This window comes from Mangifera indica, chromosome 17 (genome assembly GCF_011075055.1).
Source record: "Mangifera indica cultivar Alphonso chromosome 17, CATAS_Mindica_2.1, whole genome shotgun sequence".
Classification (NCBI taxonomy): Eukaryota; Viridiplantae; Streptophyta; class Magnoliopsida; order Sapindales; family Anacardiaceae; genus Mangifera; species Mangifera indica.
The window spans coordinates 1565497-1581529 of record NC_058153.1 but is presented as its reverse complement, the minus strand read 5'-3'; the positions used below and the strand labels follow the sequence as shown (position 1 = coordinate 1581529).

The 16033-nt window shown below is 34.5% G+C and overlaps 4 protein-coding genes and 1 non-coding gene across 5 annotated transcripts; 3 read left to right on the top strand and 2 right to left on the bottom strand.

The window, feature by feature from the left end:
- Positions 1-331: 331 nt before the first annotated feature.
- Positions 332-2924, top strand: LOC123200780. Its single transcript, XM_044616158.1, has 3 exons — positions 332-485; positions 564-972; positions 2376-2924. Exons 1-3 carry the CDS (start codon positions 483-485, stop codon positions 2798-2800), a joined length of 837 nt encoding a protein of 278 aa, XP_044472093.1. The 5' UTR covers positions 332-482; the 3' UTR covers positions 2801-2924.
- Positions 2925-3016: 92 nt separating this feature from the next.
- Positions 3017-3089, bottom strand: TRNAR-ACG. The gene has a single exon. It is a non-coding gene; the product is annotated as a tRNA-Arg (tRNA).
- A 49-nt stretch (positions 3090-3138) lies between these two features.
- On the bottom strand, positions 3139-4896 carry LOC123201022. Its single transcript, XM_044616467.1, has 3 exons — positions 3945-4896; positions 3610-3859; positions 3139-3510 (listed from the first exon to the last, which is right to left on the bottom strand). Exons 1-3 carry the CDS (start codon positions 4833-4835, stop codon positions 3374-3376), a joined length of 1278 nt encoding a protein of 425 aa, XP_044472402.1. The 5' UTR covers positions 4836-4896; the 3' UTR covers positions 3139-3373.
- A 4372-nt stretch (positions 4897-9268) lies between these two features.
- On the top strand, positions 9269-11801 carry LOC123200689 (probable LRR receptor-like serine/threonine-protein kinase At4g31250). Its single transcript, XM_044616021.1, has 3 exons — positions 9269-10074; positions 10276-10860; positions 10973-11801. Exons 1-3 carry the CDS (start codon positions 9420-9422, stop codon positions 11650-11652), a joined length of 1920 nt encoding a protein of 639 aa, XP_044471956.1. The 5' UTR covers positions 9269-9419; the 3' UTR covers positions 11653-11801.
- A 1361-nt stretch (positions 11802-13162) lies between these two features.
- LOC123200690 (probable nucleoredoxin 3) lies at positions 13163-15664 on the top strand. Its single transcript, XM_044616023.1, has 4 exons — positions 13163-13556; positions 14031-14179; positions 14422-14901; positions 14970-15664. The coding sequence occupies exons 2-4, from the start codon at positions 14078-14080 to the stop codon at positions 15561-15563; spliced, it is 1176 nt and encodes a 391-aa protein (XP_044471958.1). The 5' UTR covers positions 13163-13556; positions 14031-14077; the 3' UTR covers positions 15564-15664.
- The last annotated feature ends 369 nt before the right edge of the window (positions 15665-16033 follow it).

Here is a 16033-nt window from a genome sequence, read left to right as displayed (position 1 = left end):
CCTTTTTGCTTGGTGATGGGAAAACCATTTGAGTTGGACTATCTCAAGTTCAAATTAAATCAGTTATACTAAATATATAAAATTTTAGATTTAATAATCAATTTAATAATTATTATATTAGATAAATTAAATATTTAAACTTAAAATATCACTGAAAAAGATTCTTCTTATAAATGAAATCCCCTCCATTATTAGAGACTACAGGTAAGGGTTTAATCACAACCAATGGAATAATATCCAATACCATGATTGAAATCAAATTACATTTAATTGAAATTGAATTTGATCCAGTAAGCGAGCATATTTATGTTCATTTAGGTTCCATTGGTTGCACTCCTAACAATTACAAAATTATACATGAGGACATATTCATTTCATTGGTAAAGTATGGGCTTAGATAGGCCTCAGCCCATTTTACAGTTGGTTTGGAATTGGGAAAGTTAAATGATGATGAACAAATTCTGTTGCATCAATTCAATGCAATGGTAAGAGTTTGGTTGTTTCTAATTCGGGTTTAGGTTTCTGAAAATGTGAGTTATTGATTTGGGTTTATTACTGTGCAGGCCGGTACGGGGTCTAGGTGCATGCGATCTCAGGTAGCTCCAGAATGGACCTTGAAGGAAGCGTTGATTCTTGTGAACGAGATTGCTGCTGTGGAAGCCGATTGTTTGAAGGCTCTGTCAAGCTATCAGAAATGGAAAATAATTTCTGAAAATTGCACTGCTTTGGATGTTCCACGTTCTTCAAATCAATGCAGGAGGAAGTGGGATTCCTTGGTTGCTGAATACAACAGGTTCATGCGCTCAAGAACTAGGACCAATTCTCAAGGTCAAAAATTTCCTCCCAATTTTGATCGTGAACTTTTTAATGCCACTGATAATCTTGTTAGGGCAAAGCAAGATCAATCTGACACCGGCCCAGATAGTGACCCAGATGCTCATCTTGAGTTAACTGAATTAATTCCTCAACTGGGTATGCTATTTCTTTTTGTTTTATTATTTTGCCTGCTGATGTCCATTGGATCGTTTGCATTGGATATGGATTTGAATAATGCAATGCTGAAAATTTAGTGAATTGCCATGTTACATCCTTTTGAAGGTTTGATGGTGAAGTAGTTTCTATGGATTCTTGACTAATGCAATTGAATATATTGATGATGATGATGATGATGATGGGGGATTTGTTTTCCACTAATATTGTCCAAAATCTGTCTAGGATAGTATGAAACATTATCATGGATAAAGCATGCTTTGGCCCTCAAATATGTAGGCCCCTTTCTTGTTTCCAGTAATTTTATCCCTCACCAACAATCATACACCTATCTATGGCTTTGTGACAAATTATTGAATTGAATATTTACGTTTAATGTTCCTTGTTTTCCATTCTTGTTACTGTACCTTGTCACGAAAGCATCTGCTAAGGGATTTTCTTTCAATTTAATAGTCCTTTTTCTCCTTCTAGTTAACTGGAACCTATCTTGGCTAGTGCATTTTGAATAATCGACGAGGCTAATTAAATTGCTTGCAATGAAGATTCATCAATTTATGCCATTCAGTTGCTAACTTGCTGTAGTTATCTTTTGTTTTCTATATTTCCTATGTCCAGAAATATAAATATGGTTCAGAACATGATTAGTGATGCCCCTCTTTGTCAGTTTTTTCTTTTTGTTCATAAAAAAACAGATTGAACTTTATTTTATTAAAAGGGCTTGGAGGATATTCTGTGCAGTGAACAACTGTCCATATAGAGATAAAAAGAATGCTGTTCTCTAGCTGATTTATGTATCTCAGTACAGAAAACTCAATTTGCCTGATTTTCAACCTAGGCATATAGTTACAAAATCAGAACCCCCAGTCAGAAATAACATCTCCAAAAGGGCACAAAATGTTATTTTGTTGGATATTGACTAATTAGGAGATTGCTGCTTCCCAAGTATGATGAATGACGAGGAATGATAAATCTCCAAACTCTGAAGAAACATAAAAGTGCCCAATTTGTTTTCATTAGTTTGTACTTTCTGTTCTTTCTTTGATGTTACCTTTTATTAGTACTTTTTCCTAATTTCCATAATCTCTAAGTTGGTAGATGTGGGGATTTAGGAGCTTTTTGCCTTGCACATACTGGTATCTGAATTGAGTCTGTTGTAAGTGTTTTCATCTTTGCTCTTTAGCATAGCAGTTATTATTTGATTCAAGAGTTTGATCTAGTAATTGCCTTTGATAGCATGCATCTTTCCTCTTTCCCTGTTTAATCTCGTTACTGGTAAAGTTTTGTGTCTTAATCTGTAAAATATGAATGTGCTTAACAACATTTTGTCAGAACTTGTTGTTTCAGAAGTTATTACGCGCTGAATTTCTAATATTTGGTATTAATAGGGTCAAAGAAGCAAAAACGGAACTCAGTGCCTGTGAAACATTGTGATGAAGAAATGAATAACAAAAGCCACTTTCAAGAAAAGCGTAGAAGGAACTATACGGAAAAAAGGCTTTGCAATAGTCTCATAGAAGAAAATTCCCAGAAGGGCCAGGCTGACAAGAGGTCTGAGAAATGTGGTGTGGAAGGAAAGACCATAAGTTCAATAAAGGAAACGGAGCAAATGAAGGTGGTGAAACTGCATGAAAATGCTGAATTGATCCTTGCAATAGTTAGGGAGAATGCTGATTGCGGTGATGTAGATGAGAATCATGATCAGTATTTCCCATCTGAAGTTATAAGAAGCCAAGGGGATAAGCTCATTGCATGTCTTAGAGAAATCGTGAACACGCTCAGCAAGGTCTCGGATCATGTCCAAGAACGTTAATAGTTTGTTGGTGAAGAATTAGTGTAAATCTGTCTTGCCAATTAACTTTTGGAATCTACGATGCCAAATTTTGTGGGAAAGGGATAATTTTGCAAGTTGATAGCTAAAAGTTATTCTGCACAAACATGATCTTAGTATTTTCATTGTCTTTGGCGCTCTCGGCATAAACTTGAACAAAACATATATAAACTCAAAACTAAAATGAAAGTGATTAAACGACTCCACTGGGGATCGAACCCAGAATCTCTGGTTCCGTAGACCAGCGCCTTATCCATTGGGCCATGGAGTCAGTTTGTTGCCCAGTCTTTAAAAATAAGACCATAATAGCTTATGAAAAATTGATCCCAAATTCACCTCATCTTACTTCTATTCTATTACATAATTGCATTTTCTACTCTAAATTATGAATAGTTAATTAAGAATTTAAATGATGTATCACCGAGTTTAATTAAAGATAAAATATTAATTAATAATAAGACGACATTATTTGAATACGAAACTAACTTCTCTAAATGGGATACATAATATATTTGAATGTGTCTTCCGGTAAACAATGAGTGGAGCATGGGTAAGTCAAGACAAGACAACCACCTTACTAAGTATCCACAACACAAGAGAGAACTCAAATGCAAAGAGTGTATGAAGCAATCCACGATCCAGTGCAAATCCAAAGAGCGTAATCCCTCCATTGTTGTGCTGCAGATATGCCACTGTGTACAACATATACAAATAATATTAAGTACCTAAATCATAATCATTCACATTGAAATTGTTAGTAAAATTGAAACATATATAGCCACAACACACACCTAAAGCTTGCCTAGTTTGGAAGGAGGAATATCGATCTTGCGAGGAAACAGTGATGAAAATGTCAGAGGAATCGGAATCAACATCTCTGCAATCAGCCTGTTCTTTCCAGCTGTCTGATCCAGCTGAAGCACATGTCACCGCCATATGCCATCTGCTTCCAATGGCCGCTATCCCTTGGGCTCTATGAGTGATTCTCGCAGCCCCCAATAAACACAGCAAGAACCCACTTAGTTCTACAGCTGAACATACCTTCAAGCACATCAATCAACCATCAATCTCTAAGAAATAAGAAGACTGTAATACTTTCAAAGCCATTGTTAGGGTTTATACTTACCACAAGATCACCAGAATTGAAGAAACTCTTGTCAGACTTGGTGGCCAAGACTAGCAGCAAAGCTCCCAGTTGACTGACAGTAATGACAACTAGAGAAGCAATGATGAAGAAGCGATATCTATGGCTGGTGGCTGATAACTGTTTCCTGATCCTTGCATGCTCCTTGAAAATAACTCCAGCGTCTGATTCACATCCCTCAAACGTCTTGTGGAATCCCTCAAACCTCAATATCTGAAGTTCACAAGTTGAACGAAACAGCACGCATACCAACAAGAACACCCCAGTTCGATAAACCCAAGATGTTAACACCAGCACAAACATAATCGAATTCAATGGAACACCAGAACTGATATAAGGCAATGTTACTTTCACTGTGGAAAAGAAGATAATTTTGTGGGCAAGTTCAACGAAAAAAGATGGGAGAAGTATGCAGGCAAGATAGCGAAAGGACTTATCAAGCTCGCGGGTGTATCCACGTCTAACAAACAATGAATCATCTTGTAGACCATCAAGAAACAAGAGTTGGCGCAGGCCATATTTACTAAAGAACCTGGAAAGTGTAAAGAAGCCTAAAAGGGCTAAACCCGACTCGGGAAATTGAACCAACTTGTTGAAAGAAATGGGGTCGTCGGCTGCAGCGGAAGATGGGACTTTAATGGCGAAGCAACAAAGGAGAGGGACAACAATGGTGAAAAATATGAATGTAAGATAAGAAATGAATTTGCCAAAGCCTGAAGAGTGGTCTAATGCGCACCATTTGAGACTGATTCGAAAGCTTCGAAGCTCATCAAAGAGCAAGGATTTTGATCTGGCGTATGAAGGTTGAAGAAGTAATGGGAGATTAACATTGGCCAGTTGGTTTGGTTCAGAGACTTGGCCATGGAAATCCATGTGGGTTGCTGTTGCTGTCGACAAGGGGAAACTAAGTGCATCTTTATAGTGTAAATTGCTGAAAGCAAATATAAGATCATGAGGGGGTCAAGCAATCTGTGATGCAGAAAAACTTTCTGCCTGTTGTTAAGTAAAGAAATGTTGCTTGTGATTTCAGCAAAGGTGATATGCTTTAATTTGTAAGCACTTGTTCTGATAATGAACAATACCAAGTGTGTCCTGAACTAATCAGAATGGTGCATTGACTGGTAGTTGGACCGAAAGCATGCATATATATATATATATATGGTGTGTGTATTTTCTAAAGAAGAAAGATAGAGAAAAGGCAAGTTGAGGTTGCTTTATCCCGTGAGTTATCTTAATAATTGGCTCGTTACTTGTACCAGAGGTTTCAAGTGAAGAAGAAGAATAAAGGAGCTAGACTGGAGGGGAGAGCTTTCAGCTGGACACGTTAATCCCATATTCGTTTCTCGATGTAATGTGCATAAACTGAGGGTGAATTAAAGAACCGGACTGGATGGGAGATGTCAATTGCTGGCTTTGACTCAAACCGAGTTTAAACAAGAGTTATCTGGATATTGTTATTTAAAAATTGATTCGAATCTAAAAGGCTCAATTCAATATCAACTAATTGAATAAATTATGACTTAAATTTAGCTTGATTTGTATTAAACTTAGTTTGAAAATAATTTGATTTTCGACTGTATCCAAATAAAACTTAAACTCAAATCTTCAAATAAGCTCATTTATAAAAATAAGCTTAATTCTTGATTTAAACTAAAACTTAACTCGTATGATCTTAATTGCGATTTGATCTCATATAACTCAAATTGAATCTTGCGCAATCAATTATACTTTTTAGGCCAAAAGACTTATTCTCACTCAATGTTCAATCTATTGCTAAAGTGATACTTGTTAATTTTTAAAAATCCAAATACTCACCTATCATCTAACTTCTATTAAAATTTTTTGTTATTTACAAGGATAAAAATGTTATTTAATCAGTTATATTAAATAAATAAAATTTTAACCTCTTTTCCCATTTTTATTTTAAAAACTGACAATTTTTTTCTAATTTTATATTTTTCAATTTTGAAAGTGATTTTTCCCCCCTAGCTCTAGGGTTTCATTTCTTTCAGTTTTCCTTTTATTGTAGCCAACCCTTGAATTTTTTAAAAATTTTGTTTCACCCACAATGGTCTACACACCTCTTCTAATGATCAAACTTGTTTGTCTTTAGCTACTTTCTTTGCTCGAGACTAAGCCGACATCAATCCCACTTTCTCAAAACTAACGTGGGAAAAGAGAATAATTTTTTTAATATTATTAGTTAAATAATGTTTTTAATAGACTAAAAAACTTGGGTGGAATAAGTTGAATAATACGTGGATATTTAGATTTTTGAAAACTAGTAAGTATCACTTTGATAATATACTAAAAACCTTTGGTGGGAATAAGTCTTTTGACATATTTTTTAACCGATGTAGTTATAATTAGATATTATTTGGGGGTGTAATTGAAATAAATGAACTAGTTCCAATATTTGAGTTAGGTTTTTTTGGACTAGAGATCTCTCGTATAAAACTTTAATTTATCTGATATATTAGTTATGAATTTGATTATTATACTCTCTTTATTAATGACAGAAAAAAAAAAAAAAAAAAGGAAAACTCTCAAGTGGGATGTCAATTAGAAAGGCCATCACCATGGCCTCTTATGCGCTCCCTCAACAGTTGGATCTAGGAAACAAGAAAACATTCTTTGCTGTTTTCATAAGGCCCAAAAGAGTATTTTTCTCCCAAATTTGAAATGATAAATCCCCTTTTTTTAAGATTAAAAAAATAAAGCTCTCGTCTATAATCTATTATCCTAAATGTATTTCATTAAATAAAAAATAAAAAAGTTATTTTATATAAATTTTTTATTTTTTCTCTCTATTATTTTTTTTTTCAAATTTTTAAGAGATAAACTTTGATTTTTAAAATACCAAGAGTATTAATGAAAATTTTAAAACAGATTTTATATATTTGAAAAATGTTTACGAGTGCATTTAAAATTTTGAAATTTCAATAATACCGTTTAATAATTTTAAAAATAATAATTACATTCTTGAAAATTTACCACAAATATAACATTTTAATGTTAGTTATAGTTTTGATTCTTTTTAAAAGTCTAAATATTTCATAGTAATATTATATATGCACATTTTATTTATATAATTTGAATATACAAATTATATGTTATTATATGATTAAATGATATTTAATTATATAATAATATATTATTTATATATCTAAATTATATACTAAATATATATATATAATATTTTATTATTTCAAAAAAAAAACTTAACATATTTATGGCCGAGAATTTGATTTTTCTAAAAGGCCAAATGACTATTTCCCACCTAAGATTTGATGTAAACTCAACTTTTCATCTATTAATTATCGAAAATCCAAATACTCACTTGTCTATCAAATTTTACTGGTACTATTAAGGATAAAATTATTGTTTATTAAAATATTTTTAAAAAACTAAAAATTTATCACATTTTCTCCCCGCCCACCCCCCAAATTTTAAAAATCTAACAAAATTTTTTTCACCCAAAGTTTGAAAAATCAATATTTTCCCCTAAAGTTTTTGTTTCTTCCTCTGGTGACAACTTTGTCGACAAACAACAAAGCTTCCCACCCATTCTCTTCTCTAGCCAAAGTCGACAATTCTATACCAACCAAAGCGCGACCACGACGATGAAGATCTAGAGATGTCAAATGAAGATTGGAAGAAGCCATATGAAGATAGGAAGACGCTTGGGATCGGCATCTTCGTTCAAAAACGAATCTTTGTCGCACCCCCAAGCAATGATGCTTCATCGTGCTCCTGAGGCAACGCTTCAATTCTCTGGCTGTCAAGCAATGGCATTGTCATGCTCCTAAGCGATGACACTTTGTCACTTTACCAAGCGATGGCGCTTCGTCGCATTGTCTAACAACAATGTTGTCGGTTGGTGGAGTTGTCATTGGAGAAGAATAAAAACCCTAAGAGAAAATATTAATTTTTTAAATTTTGAGTGGATAAAAATTTATTAGTTTTTAAACCTTGGAAAATGATAAAAAAAATATGATAAATTTTTAGTTTTTTTAAATATTTTAACAAATAATAATTTTATTTTTGATAATAACTAATAAAATTTGTTAGATAAATAAATTTCAATAATTAACGAATAAAAAATTAGATTTGTACCAAGCTTGGGATACAAAATGGTCATTTAGCCTTTCTAAAACTTAAAAAGTGCAAATTTGTCTTCCTCTTCGTTTAACCTTTTTATAATAATGTTTAATGACTACGTGCTCTGCCGTTAGTGCGACATTAACATAAAATACAAAAGAATGACACAGGTCACATCGTTCGGCATTAAATAGCTGGGTTGGGCCAACAATAAACTTATAAGGTTGAGGGACTTGTTCCCACCCAAGGTATAGTGAACTCCCTTGGCACCCTCTAACTTTCAAAAACTTAAATATCTACCCATAATTTGGAAAACTAATACTTACCCTCTAAAATTAAGTTAGGATTAAGGATAAAATCATCATTTAATAATAACATTTAAATTTTATATCATTTTAATCCCTTAATTTGAAAAACTAATAATTTTTCTTAAAATTAAGTTTTAAAAAGTGATATTTTCTCCTCTGCCTAGGGTTTCTAATTTCGTTAATGAATTTCTGGTTAACCATGGCTAATCTCTCTCCCTCTCGGTGTTGTCTCTCCCTCCGATGTTCAATATCGGACTAATGATATCTGGATTCAATGAAATTCAAATAAAATTCAAACAAAGAGTTTTAACTCTTTGTCTAGACGATGACAATAGTCCAAAAGAGAGCAATCTCCTTATCTGGACCACCGTTGTCATACAAACAAAGTCAACTTCATCTGAACGATGAAGATCCAGATAAAAAGTTTCGATTCTTCATCTGGATGTTTAGATTCCATCAAATTCAGCATCATCAATCCAATATTGAGCACCAGAGATAGAGACGACACTGGGAGGGAGAGAGATCGGCCATCGTTGGTTGGAAATTTACCAACGAAATTGGAAACTCTAGGTAGGAGAAAAATGTCACTTTTCAAAACTTAATTTTAAAAAAATTATTAGTTTTTTAAATTAAATGGGTAAAATGATATAAATGTTATATATTATTATTAAATGATGATTTTACCCTTAACCTTAACTTAATTTTGGAGGGTAAGTGTTAGTTTTCCAAATTATGGGTAGGTTTTTGGATTTTTAAAAGTTGGAGGGTGGAAATGGGGTTCACTATACCTTGGGTGGGAAAAAGTGTTTTGGCCAACTTATAATCAAATTTATATGGATACAAATGAAAAACAAGCGGCAATAAATCAAGAACAAAATATCTTATTGCCATGGCCGGCCTCACCAGCTCACGCTTAGATGGACTTTGTCAATCTCACCAGTCCACCATTGTTAATTTGTCCCTTTCCTTCCATTAATCTCCCCTCATATTCCTTCAAAACCTTCTCAGTACTATTCTCCATCTGGGTTTTTATGCATGCTTCATTCTGATGGCTCTAAAACTATCCATCTGGGTTTTCAGTTTGGTGCTGGCATGCCTTTCTGTGCCGTCATGGGGCGACGGCGACAGCGACGCTGAAATCCTTCTCAGCTTCAAGAACTCGCTGTCTAATAACTTTGCACTCAACGACTGGGTCAACTCCACAGCTCCATGCAGCAACAACACCCCAAAATGGACGGGCTTGCGCTGCTCTGACGGGACTGTCTTTGGACTCAGGCTAGAGAATATGAGCCTCACCGGTGTTATCGCCATTGACACACTTGCCCGGCTGACTTCATTGCGAGCTTTAAGTTTCATGTATAATAACTTCGACGGCCCGATTCCTGATGTCAACAAGCTCACTTCTTTGAAAGCCTTGCATTTATCGTACAACAACTTCTCTGGTGAAATTCCTAAAGTTGCATTTTCTGGGATGAATAATTTGAAGAAACTTCATCTGGCAAGAAACCAGTTCATGGGTAAAATTCCCACATCTCTCGCAGTGGAAAAACTGGTGGAGCTGAGCATTGAAGGCAACCAATTTGCAGGCAAGATTCCAAATTTTCCAGATACCTCACAGTTGACTGTTCTAAACATGGCTAACAACCTATTAGAGGGAAAGATTCCAGCTAGCCTTAGTAAATTCAATTCTTCTTCATTTACAGGTAAGAATTTTACTTATTTATTTCTGAATCAGAATGGGAACCATGAATTTTATTCAGCTTTTCTTCCTTAATTATCCCATAATCCCAATATTCATGCCTATTTTAACCATATGGATATGTACAAAAAACTTAATCCCATAATCTGTTATGATCTAATGTTTAATTCTGTCAAAATATAATAATTTGTTCTGAATGGAACAGGTAACAAAGGTTTATGTGGAAAGCCATTGAAAGAATGTAAATCATCAAATAAGAAAACCATCTTGATCATTGTGGTGATAGTTGGAGTTGTAGTTGCATTAGCCACCATTGTTGGAATTTCTTTCTTGCGTAGCAGAAGATCCAAAGCACCCAGTGAGTTTAAAAAGAACAAAGAGACAAGAGCCTTTAAGAAATACGGGGCAAATGATGTGGGGCAGAGGGAAAAGGAGGCCCCATATTCATCAGATCAAATGGGCGGTGAAAATGGCAAGTTGTACTTCGTAAGGAATGACAGGGAGAGGTTTGATTTGCAAGACTTGCTCAAGTCTTCTGCCGAGGTTTTGGGCAGTGGCAGCTTTGGTTCATCATACAAGGCTGTTCTTCTGAGTGGATCAGCCATGGTTGTTAAGAGATTCAGACAAATGAGCAATCTTGGGAAGGAGGACTTTCATGACTACATGAGAAAGCTTGGAAGTTTGTCACATCATAATTTACTGCCTCTCGTCGCATTCTACTACAGAAAAGAAGAGAAGCTTCTTGTTTCCGATTTTGCTCCAAATGGCAGCTTAGCTAGCCATCTCCATGGTAATATATAATCCATAACTAGAAATTTTACTTCAAAAGGCAGCTTAGCTAGCCATCTCAAATTTTGTTTCCGATTTGAAGAATTCAGTGATTAAGTTGTAAATTATTTCAGGCCAACGATCTCCTGGGCAGCCTGGACTTGACTGGCCAACCCGCTTGAAGATCATCAAAGGGGTGGCAAAGGGATTGGCATATCTATACGGAGAGTTTCCCAGTGTCCCTCTTCCTCATGGCCATCTAAAATCTTCAAATGTCCTTCTGGACCATACCTTGGAACCCCTTTTGTCGGACTATGCTCTAGTTCCAGTGATAAAAAAAGAGCATGCTCAGCTACACATGGTAGCATACAAGTCCCCAGAGTTCAACCAAAGCGACCGAATTACAAGGAAGACAGATGTATGGAGTCTTGGCATACTGATACTCGAATTAATAACTGGTAAGTTCCCTGCTAACTATCTGAAACAAGGAAAAGGAAGCAATGCAGACTTGTTGAGCTGGGTTAACTCAGTTGTGAGAGAAGAGTGGACTGGGGAGGTGTTTGATAAAGACATGAAAGGGACAAGAAATGGTGAAGGGGAGATGCTGAAGCTGCTGAAGATTGGGATGTGTTGCTGTGAGTGGAACGCGGAGAGAAGGTGGGATTTCAGAGAGGCTGCTGAAAAGATTCAGGAGTTGAACGAGAGAGATGCTAATGTTGATACTGATGAGTACTCTTCCTACAACAGTGACGATTATGGCTACTCTTCAAGGCCACTGACTGATGATGAATTCTCTTTCTCAGTAAAAGGATGAATTTGAATAGTTTATTGAGGGAAGTTCTTCTGTGTAGTTAAATCTGGGAACAGAGTCTCTGTTATTCTCTTGTTTTCACAGTTTGATTTTAATATTTATCTTTCAAGTTACAACTATTTTTATTATACATTTGGTAAAGACATGAAAAGTAATGAGAAGGATTGTGCACTCTGTTTATTTATTTTTCTCTCTGGTGAGACGGTTGCTCTGTTTCTTCATTTGTTTCCATGCGAGGCCTGCATTATATATTGGCTAAAGCACTATGTCCCACCCAATATTTACTAAAATGACAAATTCTTACATTTAAGTTTCAAAAAGTTAAATTTTTACCCATCATCCCCTATTATTAATAAATTGTGTTTGGTCAATTTTTTTACTAAAACCATCGTTAACATTTAATATAAATATCAATCACTAATAATATTTATGATTAGATTCGTAAAACATAATTAGTTATTTAAGAATATAATTATCATTTTTAAAATTATAAAATAACATTAAAAAATTTTAAAATGAATTCTTTTCAAATTTCTCGAACTCATTAAAAATTTCATTAACACTCCAAATATAATCTCCAAACTTTTGAAAAGAAAATGTAGAAAAATAAAGGGAAGAAAGATGAAGAAGAAAAAAAAAATAGAAGAGTCTTTGGTTATTAAGAAAAAGAAAAAAATCTATACAAAATAACAATCATATCTTTTTCTCTTAACAAAATTTATTAATAAAAATGAATTACGAGTAAGAATATAACTTTTTAAAAATTAAATAAGGGAACATTAATTCGAAACGAGTCTTATTTGGACAATAACAATAAATAGTAAGAATAATTGTATTTTGTTAGTTAGCCCTCCTACTCTTAAAAACCTACAATCAAGGTCTAATTTGAATTCAAATCAAATTTATAGTATTTATTTTAAGTTAAAATTGATGCATAGTATCACAAAAAAGTTATATTATCTATAAGATAGGGTTGGATTCAAGCCGTATAGTTGAGTTCAAGTTCGAGTTCGAACTCGATAAACTCGTAAAAGCTAAGCTTGAATTCGGTTTGATTCATTTTTTATTATTAAAACGAAATCGTTTTAATATATATTGATTAAAATAATATCGTTTTGTATCAAAATTTTTAATTAAAAAATCAGGTGAATAGCTCAAGCTCGACTGAACTCTGCTAAGGTTGACTTGTTTCAGACTCTTTCGAACCAAGTTTGAATTCGAGTTCAAATTAATTCAATTCGAATCTAACCCTATGATATTTTTATGAATATAAATAATGTTATCAATAAATAAATAATATTATTAAATAAATAAATAAACAGTCTTAAATTAAATTATTATATTAAAATTTCAAACTCGAGGTAAACTCACTCTAACCAAACCCGCGCGGATTCGAATACATCCATCATTTTTTAATGAACATTTAGGTGGAATTAAAAAATAAAATTAGATGATGTGATACGCGTGCGAGGATGAGAGGGGAAATAAAGGATTTCGTGATATCCCAACCAGATTCTGCGAAATATGCGTTAAAAATGAACACGCAAGCACCCCATAGAAGCTGGAATAATATAAAATAATGAGACGAGATGGGCTGAGGCTGATGCTGATGCTGAGCTAGCTGGATAGAGAAATACAAGATAAGGTAAAGGTACAGAATTCAGTATCTAATTCCGAGGAAATTGGCATATCCCTGTGCGTGAGCCTCAAGTTAATTTCTATGCAAAGGAAAAACTGCTTGATACTCCCAAAGATAGCAAGCTCAGTTGAGTAGAGTTGCGCATTCAAAGTGAATACTTTTCTGTCTTACTGGGGTGTCTTTTCTTTATTCATCTTCACCGTTCCGTTTCTCTGTGTCTCTCTCTTCCAGACCCAGTTCTATACATTAGCAGAATCCGAATTTGAAGGTAAATTTGATGCTTTTTTACTTCACAGCAATTGTGCTCTGTCTGTCTGTCTGTCTGATTGATCTCTGTAATTTGCCTGATGGTTCGCTTTTGAGATTATAACATGTTTTTTGATTGATTTTTCAATCATACTCCACAAGGAATAATTTTTTTTTTTTAAATTACTCACCAGCCTCTGATCAACTTGTGTTCATGTAGAATCTGGATTCCTACAGAATTTAGAACCTGATTCTTACTAACCAACTCTGAATACCCACTCTTTGTTTTAGACCCAGAAATAAAAATTAAGTGGAGAGAAAGTGTTTGAACAGAATATATTAAGGACTGCATGTTGGTAATATGGTGAAAAAGGTTTAAATTCCTGCAATAAAGTTGAGGCTTCAATGCTTTATAATGCATTCTAGTTATGGAACGCAATATCTTTTGAGCCGTATTGGGGTTTCTTTCTGAGTTTATGTTTTGTTATTGATCAAGAGAGAGATATATAAGAGAGGGGAAACCAGCTTTTACCAGTAGTTCTAATGGCAGGGCCTGAGAATCAAGCCAAAGCTATTGATAGCACCGACTTCCTCACTATCTTAGCATCTCATGGTGTTGATTTCCTTCTTTCCGGTAAAGGAAAGGTAACCCCTTCACTACCCTTTTTATTTCTCTGATTCTTCCATTATTGCAACTACTTCAACCTTCTCTGTAATAAAATAATATATGATTTGTGTTATTTTAACATAACATGGATTTACATGTATATATGTTGGCTTTGTTCTTCTATTGTCTATGTTCTTGATGTTTCCTTTTGCTTGCTGAAAAAATTAAGGTAAACAAAAACCAACAGATTTATGTAGTCGTCTCTTGATCTTACATATAGGTGCCCTTATCTTCATGTCGTGGGAAGACAATTTGTCTCTTTTTTTCTGCAAACTGGTGTAGGCCTTGCAAATCTTTTACCCCACAACTGGTGCAACTGTATGACACGCTAAGAGCAAGAGGTCAAGAGGTCGAGGTTGTCTTCATTTCCTTTGATAATGATGAGACTGGATTTGAGGAACATTTCAAGTGCATGCCATGGCTTGCTGTTCCATTTGATGTAACCTTCCATAAAGAATTGAGAAATAGGTATCAAGTCGATCGCATCCCTTCACTTATTCCATTAGCTTCAGACAGAGTATTAATTGAAGAAGACTTGATTGGATTTATTGAAGACTATGGTGCCGACGCATTTCCATTCACTAGGCTGAGAAAAGAAGAATTGAAGGCTCTTGATGACTCTAAACGCCAAGGAGGAAAATTGGAAGAACTTTTGGCACGTAAAGGACGAGATTATGTCATTTCTCGAGATTATAGTAAGGTACAAAATGTTTTTCATAGTTGTTTTCCAGTGGTTGTCATAATTTTGACTTACTTCATCTACTGCAGATAACATTGTCTGAACTTGTTGGTAAGACAATAGGCCTTTACTTTGGTGCACACTGGTCCCCTCCCTGCCGATCCTTCACTACTCAACTCATTGAGGTGTACAAGGAGCTCGAAACTATCACAGATCAATGCTTTGAAATTGTTTTGGTCTCTACAGACCGAGATCACAAAGAATTTGATCTAAATTTAAGCAGTATGCCATGGCTAGCTATTCCATACGAGGACAGGATGAGACAAGACCTTTGTAGGATCTTCAAGATCAAAGGGATTCCAGCTTTAGTCCTAATTGGACCAGATGGGAAGACAATCAACACAAATGGGAAGGACATAATCTCCTTGTATGGTGCTAAGGCTTTCCCATTTACAGAATCAAGGATTAATGAAATAAAAGCAAGCTTGAAAAAGGAAGGAGATGCATTACCTCAATTAGTTAAAGATGCAAAGCATGAACACAAACTAAAACTCGACATGGCTGAAGCTTATGTGTGTGACTTCTGCAAAAAGCCAGGGAGGTTCTGGACATTCTCTTGTGATTTGTGTAACTATGATCTTCATCCTTCATGTATAGAAGGAAGGGAACATCCCTCGTTGTAAATGCAATAACTAGAGACTTTATCGAGATGTACCTCAGTATACGTTATTATTCTTCTGTATCCAAATGTTATTGATGAAGCTTAACCTATTTTTACTTGAAAGATATATTCATTCATTAATGAAGGAGGAGAAGGTGAATGAAGAAGGAAGAATGTGGGGGTTTCTTCTGTAATATAGACAATATAATTTTATATGAATGTCAAATGTGACACAGGTCTGAATGAGGTTAAATTGAATATCAGTTACAACAAACCTGTGACTTTATTTTACTAATTGAGGCAATATGATTTAATGTTAAAAGAAGAGGTGACAATATAGATATGTCAGAGGTCAAAGCATCTGAATGTCTCGAAAATGATGGGAAATTTCTAACAAAAGGGAGAGATGTAGTTTGAAAAAATCAAATTAGCTAAAACAAGGAGGAATCTTCTTGTTGATGTAAGCTGTAACAAATACATAAATAGACTAAC

What these genes read in the sequence shown, in the direction of transcription:
- LOC123200780 (XM_044616158.1), top strand. An exon ending in TGAATTAATTCCTCAACTGG is followed by an intron (nt 973 to 2,375) that starts GTATGCTATTTC and finishes TGGTATTAATAG; the next exon opens with GGTCAAAGAAGCAAAAACGG.
- LOC123201022 (XM_044616467.1), bottom strand. Translation starts at nt 4,835, where the DNA reads ATGGATTTCCATGGCCAAGTCTCTGAACCAAACCAACTGGCCAATGTT. An exon ending in TCAATTCTGGTGATCTTGTG is followed by an intron (nt 3,860 to 3,944) that starts GTAAGTATAAAC and finishes ATGTGCTTGAAG; the next exon opens with GTATGTTCAGCTGTAGAACT. An exon ending in CCAAACTAGGCAAGCTTTAG is followed by an intron (nt 3,511 to 3,609) that starts GTGTGTGTTGTG and finishes TGTTGTACACAG; the next exon opens with TGGCATATCTGCAGCACAAC.
- LOC123200689 (XM_044616021.1), top strand. Translation starts at nt 9,420, where the DNA reads ATGGCTCTAAAACTATCCATCTGGGTTTTCAGTTTGGTGCTGGCATGC. An exon ending in CAATTCTTCTTCATTTACAG is followed by an intron (nt 10,075 to 10,275) that starts GTAAGAATTTTA and finishes TGAATGGAACAG; the next exon opens with GTAACAAAGGTTTATGTGGA. An exon ending in CTTAGCTAGCCATCTCCATG is followed by an intron (nt 10,861 to 10,972) that starts GTAATATATAAT and finishes AAATTATTTCAG; the next exon opens with GCCAACGATCTCCTGGGCAG.
- LOC123200690 (XM_044616023.1), top strand. Translation starts at nt 14,078, where the DNA reads ATGGCAGGGCCTGAGAATCAAGCCAAAGCTATTGATAGCACCGACTTC. An exon ending in TTCTTTCCGGTAAAGGAAAG is followed by an intron (nt 14,180 to 14,421) that starts GTAACCCCTTCA and finishes TCTTACATATAG; the next exon opens with GTGCCCTTATCTTCATGTCG. An exon ending in TTTCTCGAGATTATAGTAAG is followed by an intron (nt 14,902 to 14,969) that starts GTACAAAATGTT and finishes CATCTACTGCAG; the next exon opens with ATAACATTGTCTGAACTTGT.